Source organism: Pelophylax lessonae (assembly GCF_965119305.1).
Source record: "Pelophylax lessonae genome assembly, chromosome: 4".
In the NCBI taxonomy this organism is placed as follows: Eukaryota; Metazoa; Chordata; class Amphibia; order Anura; family Ranidae; genus Pelophylax; species Pelophylax lessonae.
This window is the reverse complement of record NC_138771.1, coordinates 318,189,038-318,206,853: the sequence shown is the minus strand read 5'-3', so window position 1 is coordinate 318,206,853 and position 17,816 is coordinate 318,189,038. Positions and strand designations below refer to the sequence as shown.

Here is a 17,816-nt window from a genome sequence, read left to right as displayed (position 1 = left end):
GAGGAGTTCCTGCTCTCCTGTTTCAATCCATGTGTGGATATTTACTCTTGATACTAGAACCCCTGCAGGTATGAATTCCAGGTGGGATTTGGATTTATTTCTAAATTGGCCCTCCGATTCCTCCTGTATTGAATTGTATTGTAACTGTATTGTCTACCCACATTTTGTAAAGCGCTGCGCAAACTGTTGGCGCTATATAAATCCTGTATAATAGTAATAATAAAATAAATAAATCCTATAACGTATTGACTGCACACTGGATGTTTTATATCTGCTGCTTCACCAGGGAATGCTTTCTATTTGTTGTAGGGCACACCATCAATCTAGATACCAGCTTGCACAAGCCTATTGTTATGCATGGTGTCTTTTTGATATGCTGAGTGTTTTCATAGTATTGAAAGCCCACATCAGATGTGAATAGAATTCAGTGACGCTTTTTTGTGTCATCTGCCATCTTATTTATTTTAATAATTGTTTTATTGACACTGCTCTTCCTCATATGAGGTATGTAGTATAAATGTTCTGCCATTCATTTTGTGAATATACTTTAAACAAGGCTGCATGCCGAAACGTGTCAGCTGGTTTTAATCAAGAGTAAAACCAGCTGACGCATTTCGGCATGCAGCCTTGTTCAAAGCATATTTACAAAATGAATGACAGAACTACATACCTCATTTGCTTTATGAAGCAAATTAAGATTTTCATGGGATTCTGGAGTTGCTGGCTACATTTTTCTTGGAGAACAGCGGTCTGCTTGTGTAAACAAGGCAGATCGCCATTCTGTTAGCAGGGAAGATAGAGATCCTGTGTTTCTGCTAAGCAGGTACATAGATCTCTGTCTTCTCCCAGTCAAAGCACTTTTAACCACATTTAACCCTTTGATTGCCCCTGATGTTAACCCCTTCCCTGTCAGTGTCATTAGTATAGTAGCAGTGCATGTTTTTTAGCACTTATCACTGAATTTGTGTCACTGCCCCCCCAAAAAAGTGTCAAAAGTGTCCCTTAGTGCCCGATTTGTCCACCACAATATTGTAGTCCTGCTAAAAGTTGCTGATTGCCGACATTACTAGTAAAAAATAAATAAATCAAAATTCCATAAAAATATCCCATAGTTTGTAGACGCTTAAACTTTTGCGCAAACCAATCAATAATTATTGGGATTTTCCCCCCAAAAATATATTGGCCTAAATTGATGTAGAAATGTTTTATTTATTTTTTTTATTTTTTTATTGGATAGGTTTTATAGCAGAAAGTAAAAAATACATTTTTTTTCAAAATTATCAGTATTTTTTTTGTTTATAGCGAAAAAATAAAAACCGCAGAGGTGATCAAATACCACCAAAAGAAAGCTCTATTTGTGGAAAAAAAGGACATAAATGTATTTGGGTACAGCGTCGCACAATCGCGCAGTAGTCAGTTAAAGTTACGCAGTGTCGTATCAAAAAAAAAAAAAAACCTGGTCATGAAGGGAGGTAAACCATAGCCAGATTAAGGAAACCTTTCACAGTGCCTCTAGCTACATCATAATATTATATGCAACCTTTTACCTGTTTGATTGCACAGTACCTGTAGAAAATTGCAAAGATATTTTTCACAGTGTAGTAATTACGTATTTTATTTGGATAAGAAATTGGAGAAAGACTAAGTGCCGGTTCACACTAATACGACTTGTCAGGCGACTTGGTCAGCCTGGCAAGTCGTGCACCATCGCGGTCATTGAGTAGTACAGGACCGGTTCTATTAGGAGCGACACAAGTCCCTCCTACTTAGAAAAAGGGTCCTGTACTACTTCGGGGCGACCTGGAGGCGACTTGCATTGACATTCATTTTGTGAAGTCCGTGCAAGTTGCGCCGAAGACGCGCTGCACGGGATTTCACAGGTCGCCCCCTAAGTCGGAGCGACCTAGTGTGAACCGGCACAAAATCTGATTTGTTATTTTATGTTATTAAATAGCTGACTTACTCCATTTGTGAATGGGCTCGCTTTTACTACTCTACTGTAAAATCTGACAACTAAGTGATTAGGCATACATCATATACATCATGCAGTACATTAGGTATGATTACTACTTGGATCAGCCTGCTGTCCCCTTAAGCAGAGCACTCACTGGTCACTTGGCGATTCTGGCTGCATCAGGCCGTGCTGGCTGCTTGTTTTGGTCCAATGTACTTTCTTTCCATAATCACTGTGTTGTTTACTTTACTGACGGAGAGAGCGGTTGCACGATTGTAACAGACGTCAGCATCTGTGGGGATTTTTTCCATAGTTCAAAAGTCTCTCTTGATACTTGTGTCAGCTCCTGTCCTGATGCTCACCTTCTCTTCCTCTTCCTACAGGATCTCAGGATGTTCTCGGAGCCAGAGAGAAAGGTAAAACATTTACTGCATTTTTATTTCGTTTTGTTTTGCTTATTGCATTTACATTTCTCTTAAGTAACACCAAGAAAGAGGAATGCATCATTGATTGTGCAGCAAATAATACTAAACAGTTTGGCATTCAATGTGTAATACCAATGATTCCAGATTACAAATGGCCTTTTTAATAGTGAAATGTGAAGTTCAAGGACTGTACTTAAGTTGGCCATACATGGGTCAGTTTTTTTTTTTTTTTTTCATTTAACCAGCAGGTTGAAGGAAAAAAAACTGTCCTGATTCTCCCATCCACATATTTGAGGTGGATGCGAGAATCCTCCCCATTGTCTCATTGTATTCAGCCTTCGGAATACACAGATCAGAGATGCTGCCAAGTGCCTGTGGTGCTGACCAAGCCTAAATCTACCGTCAGGGCGGTTGAATTAAAGTTGATTGTTAGATCAACTTACTGTTCAATCACAATGACCACACATGGATCAAAATTCTTCTGGTCCCTGCTGAACTTGCCGAATTTCAATCCATGTATATCCGGCTTTAGCTTACTTACCCATAGCAGCCAATCAGAAGTTATGTCCTAGCTGATATGGCTTTTGCAAAAGCTGACTGGTAGGCATTGGTTACTGTACTTTATAAATCATCATTGCCATTTAAATTGCATAAATAATACATCATGGTTATATGTTAAAATAATGTTTCTCATTAAAAGACAACTGAACCTTTTAAGTCAGATATTTCCCAATTTACAGACATACAAATTGGCCATTCTACTTTTATCTGTAATATGACTGATCTCTCCCACCTCTGTTTTTTATCATTGAAAAAGAGTGACAGCTGGTGCTAAACTTTTTTTGCAGTGGAGCTTGGACAAGGTCAAATTAGGCATTTAACAGTGTCTGCTAACAAGGTCCAGCATTACTTTTTTTGGACCAGAGTTGCAGTGGAGCTTGGACAAGGTAAATTTGGCATATTATGGTGCCTGCTACCAAGTTCTAGCACAACTTTTATTAAACCAGAGTTGCAGTGGAGCTTGGACAAGGTAAATTTGGCATATTATGGTGCCTGCTACCAAGTTCCAGCACAACGTTTATTGGACCAGCGTTGCTGTGGAGCTTGGACAAGGTAAATTTGGCATATTATGGTGCCTGCTACCAAGTTCCAGCACAACGTTTATTGGATCAGAGTGGCAGTTGAGCTTGGACAAGGTAAATTTCCATGTTACAGCACCTGCTCTATGGAGGAGCAATGAAGCCACCCTTGGACAGCAGTACTGTCATCCTGGTGAGGAGGTAGTGTTAGATGCACCAGCAGATTTACATGGATGTGACTAGCAAGTTAAAGCCAAACTCCAGGTAACACTTTTGGAGCAGTTACAGCAACATTTTTTCCCTTTTGGGATAAAGGTTTTAGAATAATCAAAAAAAGTTGACCATTGCACCACTGTCAGTGTTAAATGGTAATTGAAAAATAACAGACTTACTGGCTGGATCCCGAAGTGGAAAAAACAAAACGAAAAAAAGCCAAAAAACACAAAATTAATGCAGCCACCACAATTAAGGGTTGCTATGCTGCAATTTATACGATTTTTGCTTTTTTTTTTTTTTTTAAATCAAGAACAATTTTATTGAGATGTCAGCAACAATACATTTATAACAGATGCATACATTTCTAATGTTACAAAAATACTATTCATTATACATAGTTACAAACATATAGCTCCTATCGCCTCTTCAGTTCCTCCCAGATAACATTATTAATGCCATTACTGGCGCAGCAATCTATCCAGTACCAAGTCCGGAGGGGCCAGGCCCGGAGTAGCCAACCATCTACCCCACACCTTCTCAAATTTGTAAGGGGAGCCCCTATGTTCATATATTCGTTTTTCAATGCGTAATGTATTACCCAACTGTTCAAGCCACATCTCATGAATCGGAGGTTCAGATGCAGTCCAGTTTACTAACAAAAGTCTACGTGCCTGAAACAAGGCTCTCGCTGCCACCTCTCCAAGACATCTGTCCTGGGTGACCTTATCAAGCATGCCCAGCAAGCATTGTCTAGGATCCAAGGGGACCACTACACCTAGAGCAGTGTTTACTGTGGTCACAAACTTGGACCCATATCGGTGCAATTTGGGGCATCTCCACAACAAATGGATAAGGGTACTCGTCTCCCCCCTGCATTTACCACATAATGCATCTGGCCTTATACCCATCAGATGTAATTTAAGCGGAGTATAGTGAGCTCTGAGGAGGATATATAGTTGGGAGACTCTCTGAGAAGCATTCAATGAGCAAGTCATGACAGCCTCAAATGCCCCCTCCTATTCTTCCCCCGGATATTTCTCCCACATCTCTCGCCCATTTTTCACGGGCATTAGTAGGAAATTTTTCCATGTACATCCCCAAAAGAAGCGCATAGCAGCCCAAAATAAATCCTTTAGTTATAGCTGTGTGTTGCATAAGGGAAAATACAGGAGTTGGGGAGAGCTCAATACCCTCCAGTGCTGTCTGGGCTCTTATAGCATGCTGTAATTGAAGATAAGGACATTTCATATTTAGTGAAATATTAAATTTAGCCTGCAATTTGTGTCCCCTGTATTCAATTCAAGACATCACTTTCAGTACTAAATGTACATCTAAAAAGCACAATAAGGGAGCAATCTATTCTATATTACATATAGATGTTTTAATTTGTTGGATCAACACTGGTGCTGATAATGTGGTACCTTCTATGGAGAGTAAAATTTAACGCTGTCTAACTCTGAAAATTACTGACACAAAATCACAAAGGATGGAATCTGATTAATAAAACACTTTTTTTTTTTGTTAAAAATGAATTAGATTGCAGTTTTGCAGTTCTCTTGAGAACCACATGTATTATTAATCATTTGACAAGGGCGTTTAGTGAATAAACACATTGGGATTGATTTGTACAACCCGAAGAAAAGGAAAAGTGGAGGTGTTTTCCCTTGAGCATCCAATTAAATAATATCGTTCAGAGAAGCTTATGCAAGAATTGGAATATTTAGTGTGAAATGATCATAACAGTGCAGTGTTACCTATGAATTATTTATGTTTCCCATCCTTGTTTAGCTTAATGTAATCTGTCTGAAGATGACTCCAGGTCCTGTGAGTTAAAACAGTTCACAAATACTTACTTCCACTCCAGCGATGTAAGGTCTACAAACTACCTCGCTGGTGAGGACATCTTTTTCCTGGCATTTTCTGGGTGCGGGATGTTCCGCTGGCTTGATTTACCGACTCAGATTGACACAACTCCAGTGCTGTTCGTGAAATCAGTCAATTTGGCACCAAGGTGTGGTCAAAATTTTGAATCTACAGTGATTTAGAAAGTATAGAAGACTTTCGGTCATCAAGAACTCAGGGAGTGAGCATTTTAAGGCCTTGTGCACTCTGCTGCTCCTAAACTCAAGTTTTTGGAGCTTTTGGCATTTTTTGTAAAAGTCCCTGAACACACCTCAATAAAAGCCTATGCATTCATGCACACAAAGATTTTTACCAGAGTTTAGGAGCAGCTGTGTTTTAAGGCAGTTAAATGCTCCTCTCCTGAACGCAGAAGAATCACATTCAGGAGAGGAGAATTTTGCCAGAAAAAGGCTGGACATGGTATAAATACCTGTAAACGTATGTATGCTAGGTATATTTAGCACTTAGTTACATAGTTACATAGTTAGTGAGGTTGAAAAAAGACATCAGTCCATCCAGTTCAACCTATGATGTGTGTGTGTGTTTGCTGTTAACCGTACATTGTATACCCCTGTATGTTGTGGTCTTTAAGGTGCCCATCTAATAGGTTTTTTAAACTATCGATGCTCCCTGCTGATACGACTGTTTGCGGAAGAGAATTCCACATCCTTACTGCTCTGACAGTAAAGAACCCCCTACGTACTTTAAGGTTAAACCGCCTTTCCTCTAGTTTTAGTGAGTGGCCACGTGTCTTATTGTATTCCCTTTCTCTGAATAGTTTGTTCCTTATGCTAGGGTCACCAGTACAGTATTTGTACATTGATATCATATCCCCCCTCAATCGTCTCTTCTCCAGAGAGAATAAGTTCATTGCTTGTAGTCTTTCCTCATAGCTGATGTTCTCCATTCCCCTAATTATTTTTGTTGCCCTTCTCTGGACTCTCTCGAGGTCCAGCACATCCTTCCTGAGGACCGGTGCCCAGAACTGGACAGCATACTGCAGATGTGGCCAGACCAGAGTCTTGTAGAGAAGGAGAATAATCTCTTTATTTCTGGAGTGAATCCCCTTTTTTATACATCCCACTATTCTGTTGGCTTTGCTTGCAGCGGCTTGGCATTGCATGCCACTGCCAAGCCTGTTGTCTACCAGTACCCCCAGGTCCTTTTCCATCTTAGGTTCACCCAGAGGTTCCCCCCCTAGTGAGTAGCTTGCTTTCTGGTTTCTGGCACCCAAGTGCATTACTTTACATTTTTCAACATTAAACCTCATCTGCTATGTAGTTGCCCACCCCATTATTTTGTTCAGGTCCGCTTGTAAGGTTTCCACATCCTGCATAGAAGATATTGGCATGCTTAGTTTAGTATCATTTGCAAATACTGAGATTGTACTAGATATCCCCTCCTCTAGATCATTTATGAATAGATTAAACAGGATTGGTCCCAGGACAGAACCCTGGGGGACCCCACTTTCCACACCCGCCCAATTCGAGTACTCCCCATTAATCACCACCCTCTGGACTCTCCCCTGGAGCCAGTTCTCTATCCAGGTACTCACCTTATGGTCCATACCTACCTTTCTTAGTTTGAACAGTAAGCGTTTGTGGGGAACTGTGCCAAAGGCCTTTGCAAAGTCCAGATACACCACATCCACAGGCTTACCTTTATCTAGCTGGCTGCTCACTTCATCATAGAAGGTTAATAGATTGGTTTGGCAAGAATGATTTTTCATGAATCCATGCTGATTACTACTAATAATACCATTTTCATTACTAAAGTCTTGTATGTGGTTCCTTAACATCCCCTCCAAAATCTTGCAGACTACTGATGTTAGGCTGACCGGCCTATAGTTACCCGGGATATATCTCGGCCCCTTTTTAAATATTGGTACCACGTTGGCTTTTTTCCAATCAGCTGGCACCATACTGTCTGTAAACTATCCTTAAAAATCATGAATAATGGTCTGGCAATCACCTGGCTGAGCTCTTTAAGAACCCTCGGGTGCAAGCCATCCGGTGCCGGTGATTTATTTATGTTAAGTTTCTCTAGTTTAGTTCTAAGCCTATCTTCTGTTTGCTATGGCGGTACTTCCTGAGGTGTGTTGTTTAGTTTGGCCCTACAAGCTGGATTAGTGTAGCCCCCCAATTCTTTTGTGAAGACTGAAGAGAAGAAATTATTTAACACTACCGCCTTTTCCCTGTCCTCTGTGGTCAAATCTCTCTTGTCGTCTTTTATGGGGCCAATGTATTCTGGCCTCGCTTTCTTACTATTTATATACTTAAAGAATTTCTTGGGGTTCTTTTTACTCTCTTCCGCTATATGTCTCTCGTGTTCTATTTTGGCCACCCTGATTTCGTCTTTACATTTCTTATTACACTCTTTGTAATGCTTGAATGCTGCCAATGACCCCTCAGTCTTGTATTTTTTGAAGTCCTTTTCTTTAGTATTAATATGCATTTTTAAGTTGGAGCTTAGCCACGCAGGGTTTAGTTTTGCTCTTTTAAATTTATTTCCCTTTGGAATGCACTGGTCAATCCCTTTGTTTAGTATGCTCTTGAAGCACTCCCATTTTTCCTCCGTGTTCTTTGTTCCCATGGTTCTATCCCATTTGATATTTTCTAGCAGAGAGCGCAGTTTTGGTAAATTGGCTCTTTTGAAATTCAGTGTTCTTATATTACCCTTATGTTTCCTATTACTACTATTATTATTATTACTACTATTATTATTAATATGGAAACTAATTGACCTAAGGTCACTGTTTCCTAAATTGCCCCATATTTCTATATCCGTGAGCAGGTCTGTATTGTTGGTAATCAGTAGGTCAAGTACCGCATTGTTTCTTGTCGGTGCATTCACCATCTGACCCATGAAATTGTCCTGCAAAACATTTAGGAACTGCCGAGCCTTGGCTGAATGCGCGGTTCCTTCTGTCCAGTCTATATCTGGATAATTAAAGTCCCCCATTATAATGACATTTCCCATCCTTGCTGCCAATCCTATCTGTAAAAGGAGGTCCACCTCCCCCTCCCCCTCCTCCCTCAGGTTGGGGGGGCCTATAGCATACGCCCAATATTACCTTCCCCACAGTGCCTTCCCTTTGAAGTTCTACCCATATGGATTCTGCCTCGTCCATAGCTCCATTATTAATATCTTCCCTCATATTTACCTGTACACTGTTCTTAATATACAGACATACCCCTCCCCCTTTTTTATTTTCTCTATCCCTGCGATAAAGGGAATACCCCTGAATGGTCGCCATCCAGTCATGAGAGCTGTCGAACCAAGTCTCAGTTATTCCCACAAAATCTACGTCCTCCTCACACATTAGCAGCTCCAGTTCTCCCATCTGGTTAGCCAGGCTTCTGGCATTCGTAATTTTGGCAGTTTACATATATCCTCATAAGATGTTTTTATGCTGCTCTTGTGATTTTTCCCCATATCTACCCAGGGTTTCGGAGCTCTGAACACCCTACTGCTTATATCCCCATTTGTGCCCTCTGAATCTTGCTTTCCACTGGCTAATTCTACATCTGTACCCTCCCCCCCATCACCTAGTTTAAAAGCCCCTCTAACTTTTCGGCCATCTTCTCACCCAGTATGGCTGCACCCTCCCCATTTAGGTGCAATCCGTCCCTACCATAGAGCTGGTGGCCGACTTAGAAGTCGGCCCAGTTCTCCAGGAACCCAAAACCCTCCTTACTACACAAGCTCCTCAGCCACTTGTTAACTTCCCTAATCTCCAGCTTCCTCTCTAGTGTGGCTCGAGGTACAGGTAGTATTTCTGAAAATACTACCTTGAAGGTCCTACTCCTCAACTTAGCGCCTAAGTCCCTGAAATCATTTAGGACTCTCCATCTTCCTCTACCTATGTCACTGGTACCCACGTGTACCATGACAACTGGGTCTTCCCCAGCCCCACCCAATAATCTGTCCATCCGATCCGCGATGTGCCAAACCCATTTGGCTCAGTGTTGCCAGCTGCTTCCCTAGATTCAGGACCTGAGGTTCCAGGGAAGCAACATGCTTACATTTTGCGGATTTGTATTCGCCCTCGATCGCATGATCGAGGAACGCATACATATCACAAGATGTACACCGAGTCACATCTCCACACCCGCCGGGCATTGTACCTACTAATCTAATCTAATGGGGATTCAGTAATTTAAGCCTATCCTGTGTGGCTTTTTGCTGGCTGCCTAACTCTACCTTCTCACCCTCTGGCACTCCGCTACACTCACTTGACACCCACAGTCGCACAACACTCACAGTTGCACAACACTCACAGTCACACCACACTCACAGTCGCACAACACTCACAGTCGCACCACACTCACAGTCGCACAACACTCAGAAGCACAACACTCACAGTCACAGAATTATTATTCTGGGCAATGAAATGAGTTAATGCCCAAGCCCTGAATGCTACTAAACATGGGAGAAACACACATTTGCCAGCACCTGGCATTTTTCTGCTGCCAGGAGAAAGATGTCTAAGGAACATCCTGTGTGTATGTAGCCTAAAAGGGGATGAGCAAGGACAGCCCCTTGTTTCTCTCATGTGCTTTCATGTATGTACTGTAATTGAACTTTTCTAATTCGTTCTATTTTCTTCTGTTAAATACCTGGTAAATAGGCCTGGTTTCGAAGTCTCCACTCTAATTCATCCCAAAGGTGTTCTATCAGATAGAGGGATGCCATTAAAGTTCATGTGCGTGTAAAGGCAGGCATCCCAATACTCTTGGTAATATAGTATATATAATTGAAAGTGTTTTCTTATATTTGCTTAATAAGTGCAAAAAATACATTTTGATCATGTCAAAAATTTCAAGGAGCCTAATTAGCCCCCCTCTCTTATCTTGATACTGCAGAATAATGAGCCTATCCCTTGTTGGGACTCTCTCTAATTGTCCTGGTGGCTATTATTGAGATGGAAAGTTGGGAGAAATCCATAACTTTAGGTTGTCACTGGACCATAATTAGGTGAAAAAATTTCCAATGTAGAAATTTGTTCTATTGACAGCTAAGGCTTCATGTACACTGAGTGTTGAGCCCCTGTGCATGAGATACTGGTGTTTTAATGTGTGTGGAAGGTACAGGCACACCGTCCAGCCCTGTAGCCAGAAGCCTGTAAAATTCTATAAGCAACTGACAGCTGCTGTGGCTGTACGGTACACTAACTACTAATGTTTAAGGCAATATGCTCACAGGGATGAATGCCCTGAATCCAAGAAGCCTATGTACTGGGCATTTGTCCTTGGGTACATGCTACCCCAAATATTATTACCACTTGGGGCATTATCCAGCTTCGTCCAACTTTTGTACCTTCAACTAGTTTTGTAACAAAGTAGTGAATGTTTGTTTACCCAGTGCCCTTTTAAAATGGCACCCAATAAAGCACCAATGAGCAGCTGTTGATGTCTGTGAGCTGAGCTGTTCCGAGTGGCTCTATACACTGTGATTGCTGTGATACAGAGACCAATCACAGTGATCTCAGGTGTAAACAGTGTGGGTTTACTTCTAACAACCCTCCCCTTCCTCCTATAATGCATACCTCCCAAATTTTTGAGATGGGAAGGAAGGACACCTATTAGCAAAAGTATGTAGGCATAGGACACACCCCCTGCCACGCCTCCTTAAAGGAGAATTATACAAATAAAAAATAGACCCACAAGTGCTTTTTTTTTTACCACTTCTATCCCTTTATACTGGCTTTTGACATTTACAAATACAGCAATTTAGAAATTGGATGAAAGGTTTAGCGCTGTGAAACACTTTTTGATAGATAAGTAGTGCATTTTGTTTACAACTATGTAGATAAGACCAAAATGAGGAACAAAATGAGGAGGAAAGAGGGACAGAAGAACATTGTCTCAAACCATGGACAGTCCCTCAAAATCAGGGACAGTTGGGAGCTATGATCATGTAAGAAGGGGAGGTAACAGGAACTAATGAATGAGTGAATAATTAGTTCCTGAGCCCTATGTGTACCCCCCCCCCCCCACACACACACATATGATCCTTATATTGTCTATTTGACCTGTATATTAAACCTTCATCCCTCTTATTTTACACATCTGTACATTAACACCTTCATCTCCATTCTCCCACTGTATGTGAATGGTATTTTAGCCCCTTCATGTTCTCCTCCTTCTGTGTACGACCAGTATGTAGGGTATCTAGTGCACCCTTTATTAAGCTCCATGTTTATCAAGCATGTTTCTTAATTTCCCAAAAATTGTGGCAAAAAATTAGATTACCTTGGGGTATCTACTTTCCAAAAGGGGGTCATTTTGTGTTTTTTTTTTTTACTGTTCTTCCATTTCATTTTAAGAGAGAAAAATGGAAACAGTTTAAAAAACTGTGGTTATTAAAGAGCCCCAAAATAAAGCTCTGTCTAAAAAATGATATACATTTAATTTGGGTACAGTATTGGATGACTGAATAAAAGTCAGTCAAAGTATCACTTCACTGTAAACTGAAAAATGACCTGGAAATAAAGGGATAATCAAATACAGGCGAGTACTCGAGTGATTAAAGAGATATAGTAAACCCCCGTTATATCGCGGTTCAGTTTTCGTGGTCCCAGTATTTTGCGTTTTTTTTTTCTGTAAGACCTATCAATATTGTTTTATTAACTAAATCATTGTTAATTTAATATTTTTGTGTTTTCCATTGCTCTTGCTCTGTCTCGCAGTATCTTTTATGTGTTTAAGACCCCGTTCACACTGGGGCGACGCTACTTGCCGGGGCGACCTCACAGGTCACGGTGCGCAGCTCGCACCGCGACCTCGGAGCGGCCGGCATGGACTTCATATCATTGAAGTCAATGCAGGTCGCTCCAGGTCGCCCCAAAGAAGCTCCGGACCCTTTTTCTAAGTCGGAGCGACTTGTGTCGCTCCTATTAGAACGGGTTCACAGCTACTCTATGGAAGGCGACCAGGTCGCCTGACAGGTTGCCCCAGTGTGAACGGAGTCTTAATGTGTTTCTATTGTTTTAAAAGTGTGTTAAAAGACCTTAAAATGTTTTTAAAAATACATTGGAAGTTATAAAAACATGCTTAGGGTGTATTTAAATAGGATATTTCTATTTTGCGGATTTTCACTTATTGCGGGTGGGTCTGGAACATAACCCCAGAGATGGAGGGGGGTTTACTGTAATACAAAAGAAAATGTCTATGTATTGCAGAGATGTACTTACATTTATTTTCATCCTGACATCAGTGCATTGGCGCAACTAAACAAAGTCCTGCCTGTTGCTGATACAGCATGTATTAAAAGCTTATTCTCCAGAAAAAAACTGGATGGTATCCAATTAGATTAATATAAAAATTCTAAAATGATTTTCTGCAGTTGTAACTATTTTAAACATCTCATTAAAATGGCATATTATGCAATGCAGTCCACAGCATGGACAACATACATCGTTTTCTGTGGATATGAAAACAGATCGTTTTACATATTGATCCCTAATTAGAGGCATAGCAGAAATTCCATATGAATTTTACACATAGATTGCAATCCAGGCTCTGGGACTTTACTACATGACCTCTGTGTTCTTCCACATAGTATAGAAATGTCCTGTCAATGAAGGTCGGTTACCATGGGTGCAGCTCATCGAGGACCGTCACCAAGAGATGACTGAGGACCTCAGTGTCTTGCACTGACGTGAGATATGGAATAGGGGATTGTCATAGCAACTTTCCTGAACAAATATTGGACAATCTGCTTGGACTCTGTTTACCTGTCACAGGAAGTATGAGAGGTTCAGCTGGATGTGCTCTGCTAAAAAAAAAAAAAGTTTTAGCCTTAAACCTCTACACAGGCATCAATGTATCTTTGATTCAAAAAGAACAACGACTTTGCAAGCTGATGTGTGAGGGCGATGTACTTGTGTTTACATTTGCCTGCTATTCATCTTTAGGGCCTCTGTAATTAGTTTTAAAGAATTCTATGATGTAATCAACAGAATGTATACATAAGCTGGTGGTTTACTGACCACAAGGACACCATACTGGAAATCAAGCACATGGACTGCATCCCTAGCCGCAGAAAGCCAGAGCAAGAAAGATTAAATTACCAGAAGGTTAAACTCTTTTATATGTTACAGGAATTCAACTGTCATAAGCAGTAAAATATGAACCATCTGGGACCCTATAATTTTCTTTTAGTGCCCATTCACACCAGTTACATTGGGGCGCACTGGGCAGCCATCTCCAGGGAAGTCCCAATGCAAACACAAATCAAGTGTCTTTGTTTCCTGTGGTCTCTGTCAGCTCCCACCATTGTATTGCATTGGTGTTTATTGAAAAAAGGTATTGCATGCATTGGCTTTTTTTAGCGCAGCAGGCTGTGGCGGAGACCACCGCATCCTAACACCGTCGTGTGAATAGAAATTGTGACATTTCAATAAAGTTTTAACATCCAAATTAAATAAATAAATAGACAGTGGGCCGGGCTGGGATCAGCATTTGGACAAGGTGTCCTCCTAACACCAATACAACAACAATACCTATTTTTTATTTTTTATTTTTGTCTATTTTAGTTATTTTTAGACAGTCACATGGAACTCACATGCTCTTCCATAGGTAGTTCTCCTATGAAAGGTAAGTACACTGCTTAAAAAAATTAAAGGAACACTTTTTAATCAGAGTATAGCATCAAGTCAATTTAACTCCTAGCATATTTATCTGGTCAGTTAAGTAGCAGAGGGGGTTATTAACCACTTGCCGACCAGTCACTGGGACTGTACTGCGGCAAAGTGGCTCGATTCCGTCCAGCGACGTAGACCTACGTCGCTGGACTCCTCCCCTTGTGCGCTCGCGCACTGCCGGAGGCTCGCTCCTGCTGTTTTCAGTCACAGCGGGAGTCGGGCCAGGGGAGGAGCAGCGGCGATCGCCGCCGCTCTTCCCCGATCGAGTCTCCTAAGTGACAGACAGGCAGCTGAACATGCGATCTGTCGCTGTGTCACTCAGTCACCTCCCCCCACACACGTCAGTAAGCACCAGGCATACATTAACCCCTCCCTCTCCAATAAAATTAACCCCTTCCCTGCCAGTGTCATTTTTACAGTAACAGTGCATATTTATAGCACTGATTACTGTAGAAATGTCACTGGTACCCCCAAAAGTGTCACAAATGTCAGTCAAGGGTCCGATCTGTCCGCCGCAATGTCGCAGTCCCGCAAAAACAATCGCAGATCGCCGCCATTACTCGTTAAAAAAAAAAACACCAAAAATTACAGAAATCTTTCCCTTAGTTAGTAAACGCAATAACTTTTGAGCAAACCAATCAAAATACGCTTATTGTGATTTTTTTACCAAACATAGGTAGCAGAAAACAAATTGGCCAAAAATTTAAAAAAATTTAGATTTTTACATTTTTTTGGGGGGGAATTTCATATAAAAAAATGTGAAAAATATTGTTATTTTTTCAAAATTTACGCTCTTTTTTTGTTTATAGCGCAAAAAGTAAATTTCGCACAGGTGATCAAATACCACCAAAAGAAAGCTCTGTTTGTGGGAAAAAAAGGACGTAAATTTGGTTTGGGTACGGTGTCGCACGACTGCGCAATTGTCAGTTAAATTCGCACAGTGCCGAATCGCAAAAAGTGGCCTGGACGTAAGACAGCAAAATCCTCCAGTGGTAAAGTGGTTAATCAATTTCAGCTGCTTTGGTGTTAATGACATTACCAACAGGTGCACTAGATTGGCAACAATGAGACAACCCCCAAAACAGGAATGGTTTTACAGGTGGAGGCCACTGACATTTCTTTCCCTATTCATTTTTTCTGACTGTTTTTCACTAGCTTAGCATTTGGCTAGGGTCAGTGTCACTACTGGTAGCATGAAGCGATACCTGGACCTTATAGAGGTTGCACAGACAGTCCAGTCTCCCAGCACAGCCTCAAGAGCATCCAGGAGACAGGCAGTTACTATAGGAGAGCTGGACAGGGCCGTAGAAGGTCCCTAACCCATCAGCAGGACTGGTAACTGCTCATTTTTGAAAGGAAGAACAGGATGAGCACTGCCAGAGCCCTACAAAATGACCTCCAGCAGGCCACTGGTGTGAATGTGTCTAACCAAACAATCATAAACAGACTTCATGAGGGTGGCCTGAGGGCCCGACATCCTCCAGTGGGCCCTGTGCTCACTGCCTGGCATTGTGGAGCTCGATTGGCATTTGCCATTGAACATCAGAATTGGTAGGTCCACCACTGGCGCCCCTCTGTTTTTCACAGATGACAGCAGGTTCATCCTGAGCACATGTGACAGACGTGAAAGGGTCTGGAGAAGTCGTGGAGAACATCATGCTGCCTGTAACATTGTTAAGCATGACCGGTTTGGTGGTGGGTCAGTAATGGTCTGAGGAGGCATATCCATGGAGGGACCCACAGACCTCTACAGGCTAGACTTTGGCACCCTGACTGCCATTAGATATTGGGATGAAATCCTTGGACCCATTGTCAGACACTAGGCTGGTGCAGTGGGTCCTGGGTTCCTCCTGGTGCACGAAAATGCCCGGCCTCATATGGCGAGAGTATGCAACCAGTTCCTGGAGGATGAAGGAATTGATACCACCGAATCCCCCCACGCTCGCCTAGCCTAAATTCAATAGAACACCTCTGGGACATTATGTTTTGGTCCACCCAATGCCGCCAGGTTGCACCTCAGTCTCTTTTGGAGCTCAGTGATGCCATGGTCCAGATCTGGGAGGAAATCTCCTAGGATACCATCCATTGTCTCATTAGGATCATGCACTCGTGTTGCCAGGCATGCATACAAACACGTGGGGGCCATACAAACTACTAAGTACCATTTTGAGTTGCTGCAATGAAATTTCAGCAAAATGGACTAGCCTGCTGCATAATTTTTTCACTTTGATTTTTGAGGTGTCTTGGAATTCAGCCCTCTATAGGTTGATCATTTTAATTTCCATCAAACAATGTGGCATCCTTTCGTTCCTAACACATTACCCAGTCCATATCAGTATAGATATCCAGCATGAGATTTTTCCCCATTGAGATCTGATGTGTTTTCAAAGTGTTCCATTAATTTTTATGAGTAGTGTATATGCTGCTGGGAAAGCAGGGGGGATGTGTGCAGGCTTTAAAGCGAGCCTGTTGCATTCCCCTGTATGTATAATGCACAGGTTTGCTTTAGGGCCAGTTCACACCCCATGGAGTCCAGTGTGTTGTTTTCTGCATCAAACAACGCATGGATAGTAGGTTATATGGTTTTCAACAACATAGTTCACACCATTGCTGTCAGTTCTAGTGTGTTCCAGTTCCAGAAAAAAAAGTAGAACATGCTGCATTTTTTTGCACTAGACTGTACTGGAACGTGGTAAAACGCATCAAAATCTCAATACAATGGACCTTATTGCACCAAAAAAATTCACTGGAACACACATGTCCTTATTTACGATTAAGAAAATAGAAGGGGAAAAATTCACTGGACTGCATCAAAAACGCACCAGAAACGCACATGCACAAAAAAACGCAACAAAAACAAAAAAAAACAAAAAACACAAAAAACGCATCAAAAATGCACATGCAGAAAAGCATCCAAAACACTTCCGGACTGCGCTTTTATAGTGTGAACTGGCCCTTAAACAAATTAAAAGCCACAACCAAGGAGTAAGATGGTCAATATGACACATCTGCTCACCTTCTGCCTAGTAGACTAGGTGTCTCTAGGGAAAGACAAAAGATAGACTGGTATAGGAACAGAGCAGAAATGGCTCCCTGCATTTTTCCTTTGTTATAGTATGCAGCCCAGAAGTTTTTATTGTAGCACCATTCACAAAGAAGTTTGCAAAGGGCCCTTGTGTGAGGACATTTTTGTTGCCCTAGTCAATTACGTATCAATGTTAGGGCATCAGAAAGAATGCCTTCTCACTTGCCTTAGAAGTCTACATGGGGGGAGGGGGTCCCAGCATAAATCCCACTCAGAACCGGGACAAGATCATCTAGAGCCCAGGGCGAACATGCCAAACTGTGCAACCCCCCCTCTCCCAAGATGTATGAGCACTATGTGTCAGCAAAAATCCCCCCACGAAAACACTGAGCACTTATCTGCAAGCTTACCCCCTAAGCATAAATTCCCCTTCTTCCCAGTACGAATGCACCCCCTGCTGAAATCCCCCCTCTCAGCACATGTCCCCCCCCCCCCAAAAAAATATATCACTTCTCCTAGCACAAATCTTTTAACCCTAAAATTTCCCCTCCTAATACACATCTTCTCC

General features: G+C 41.7%; 1 protein-coding gene across 1 annotated transcript in view; it reads left to right on the top strand.

Moving 5' to 3' along the window:
* Window positions 1-2,019: 2,019 nt before the first annotated feature.
* RGS14 (regulator of G protein signaling 14) overlaps window positions 2,020-17,816 on the top strand; it is a 157,903-nt gene continuing 142,106 nt past the window's right edge. Inside the window, exon 1 of the mRNA XM_082256210.1 lies at window positions 2,020-2,370. Coding sequence (XP_082112336.1) covers window positions 2,044-2,370 — 327 coding nt within the window. The 5' untranslated portion in view covers window positions 2,020-2,043. The remainder of the gene's footprint in view (window positions 2,371-17,816) is intronic.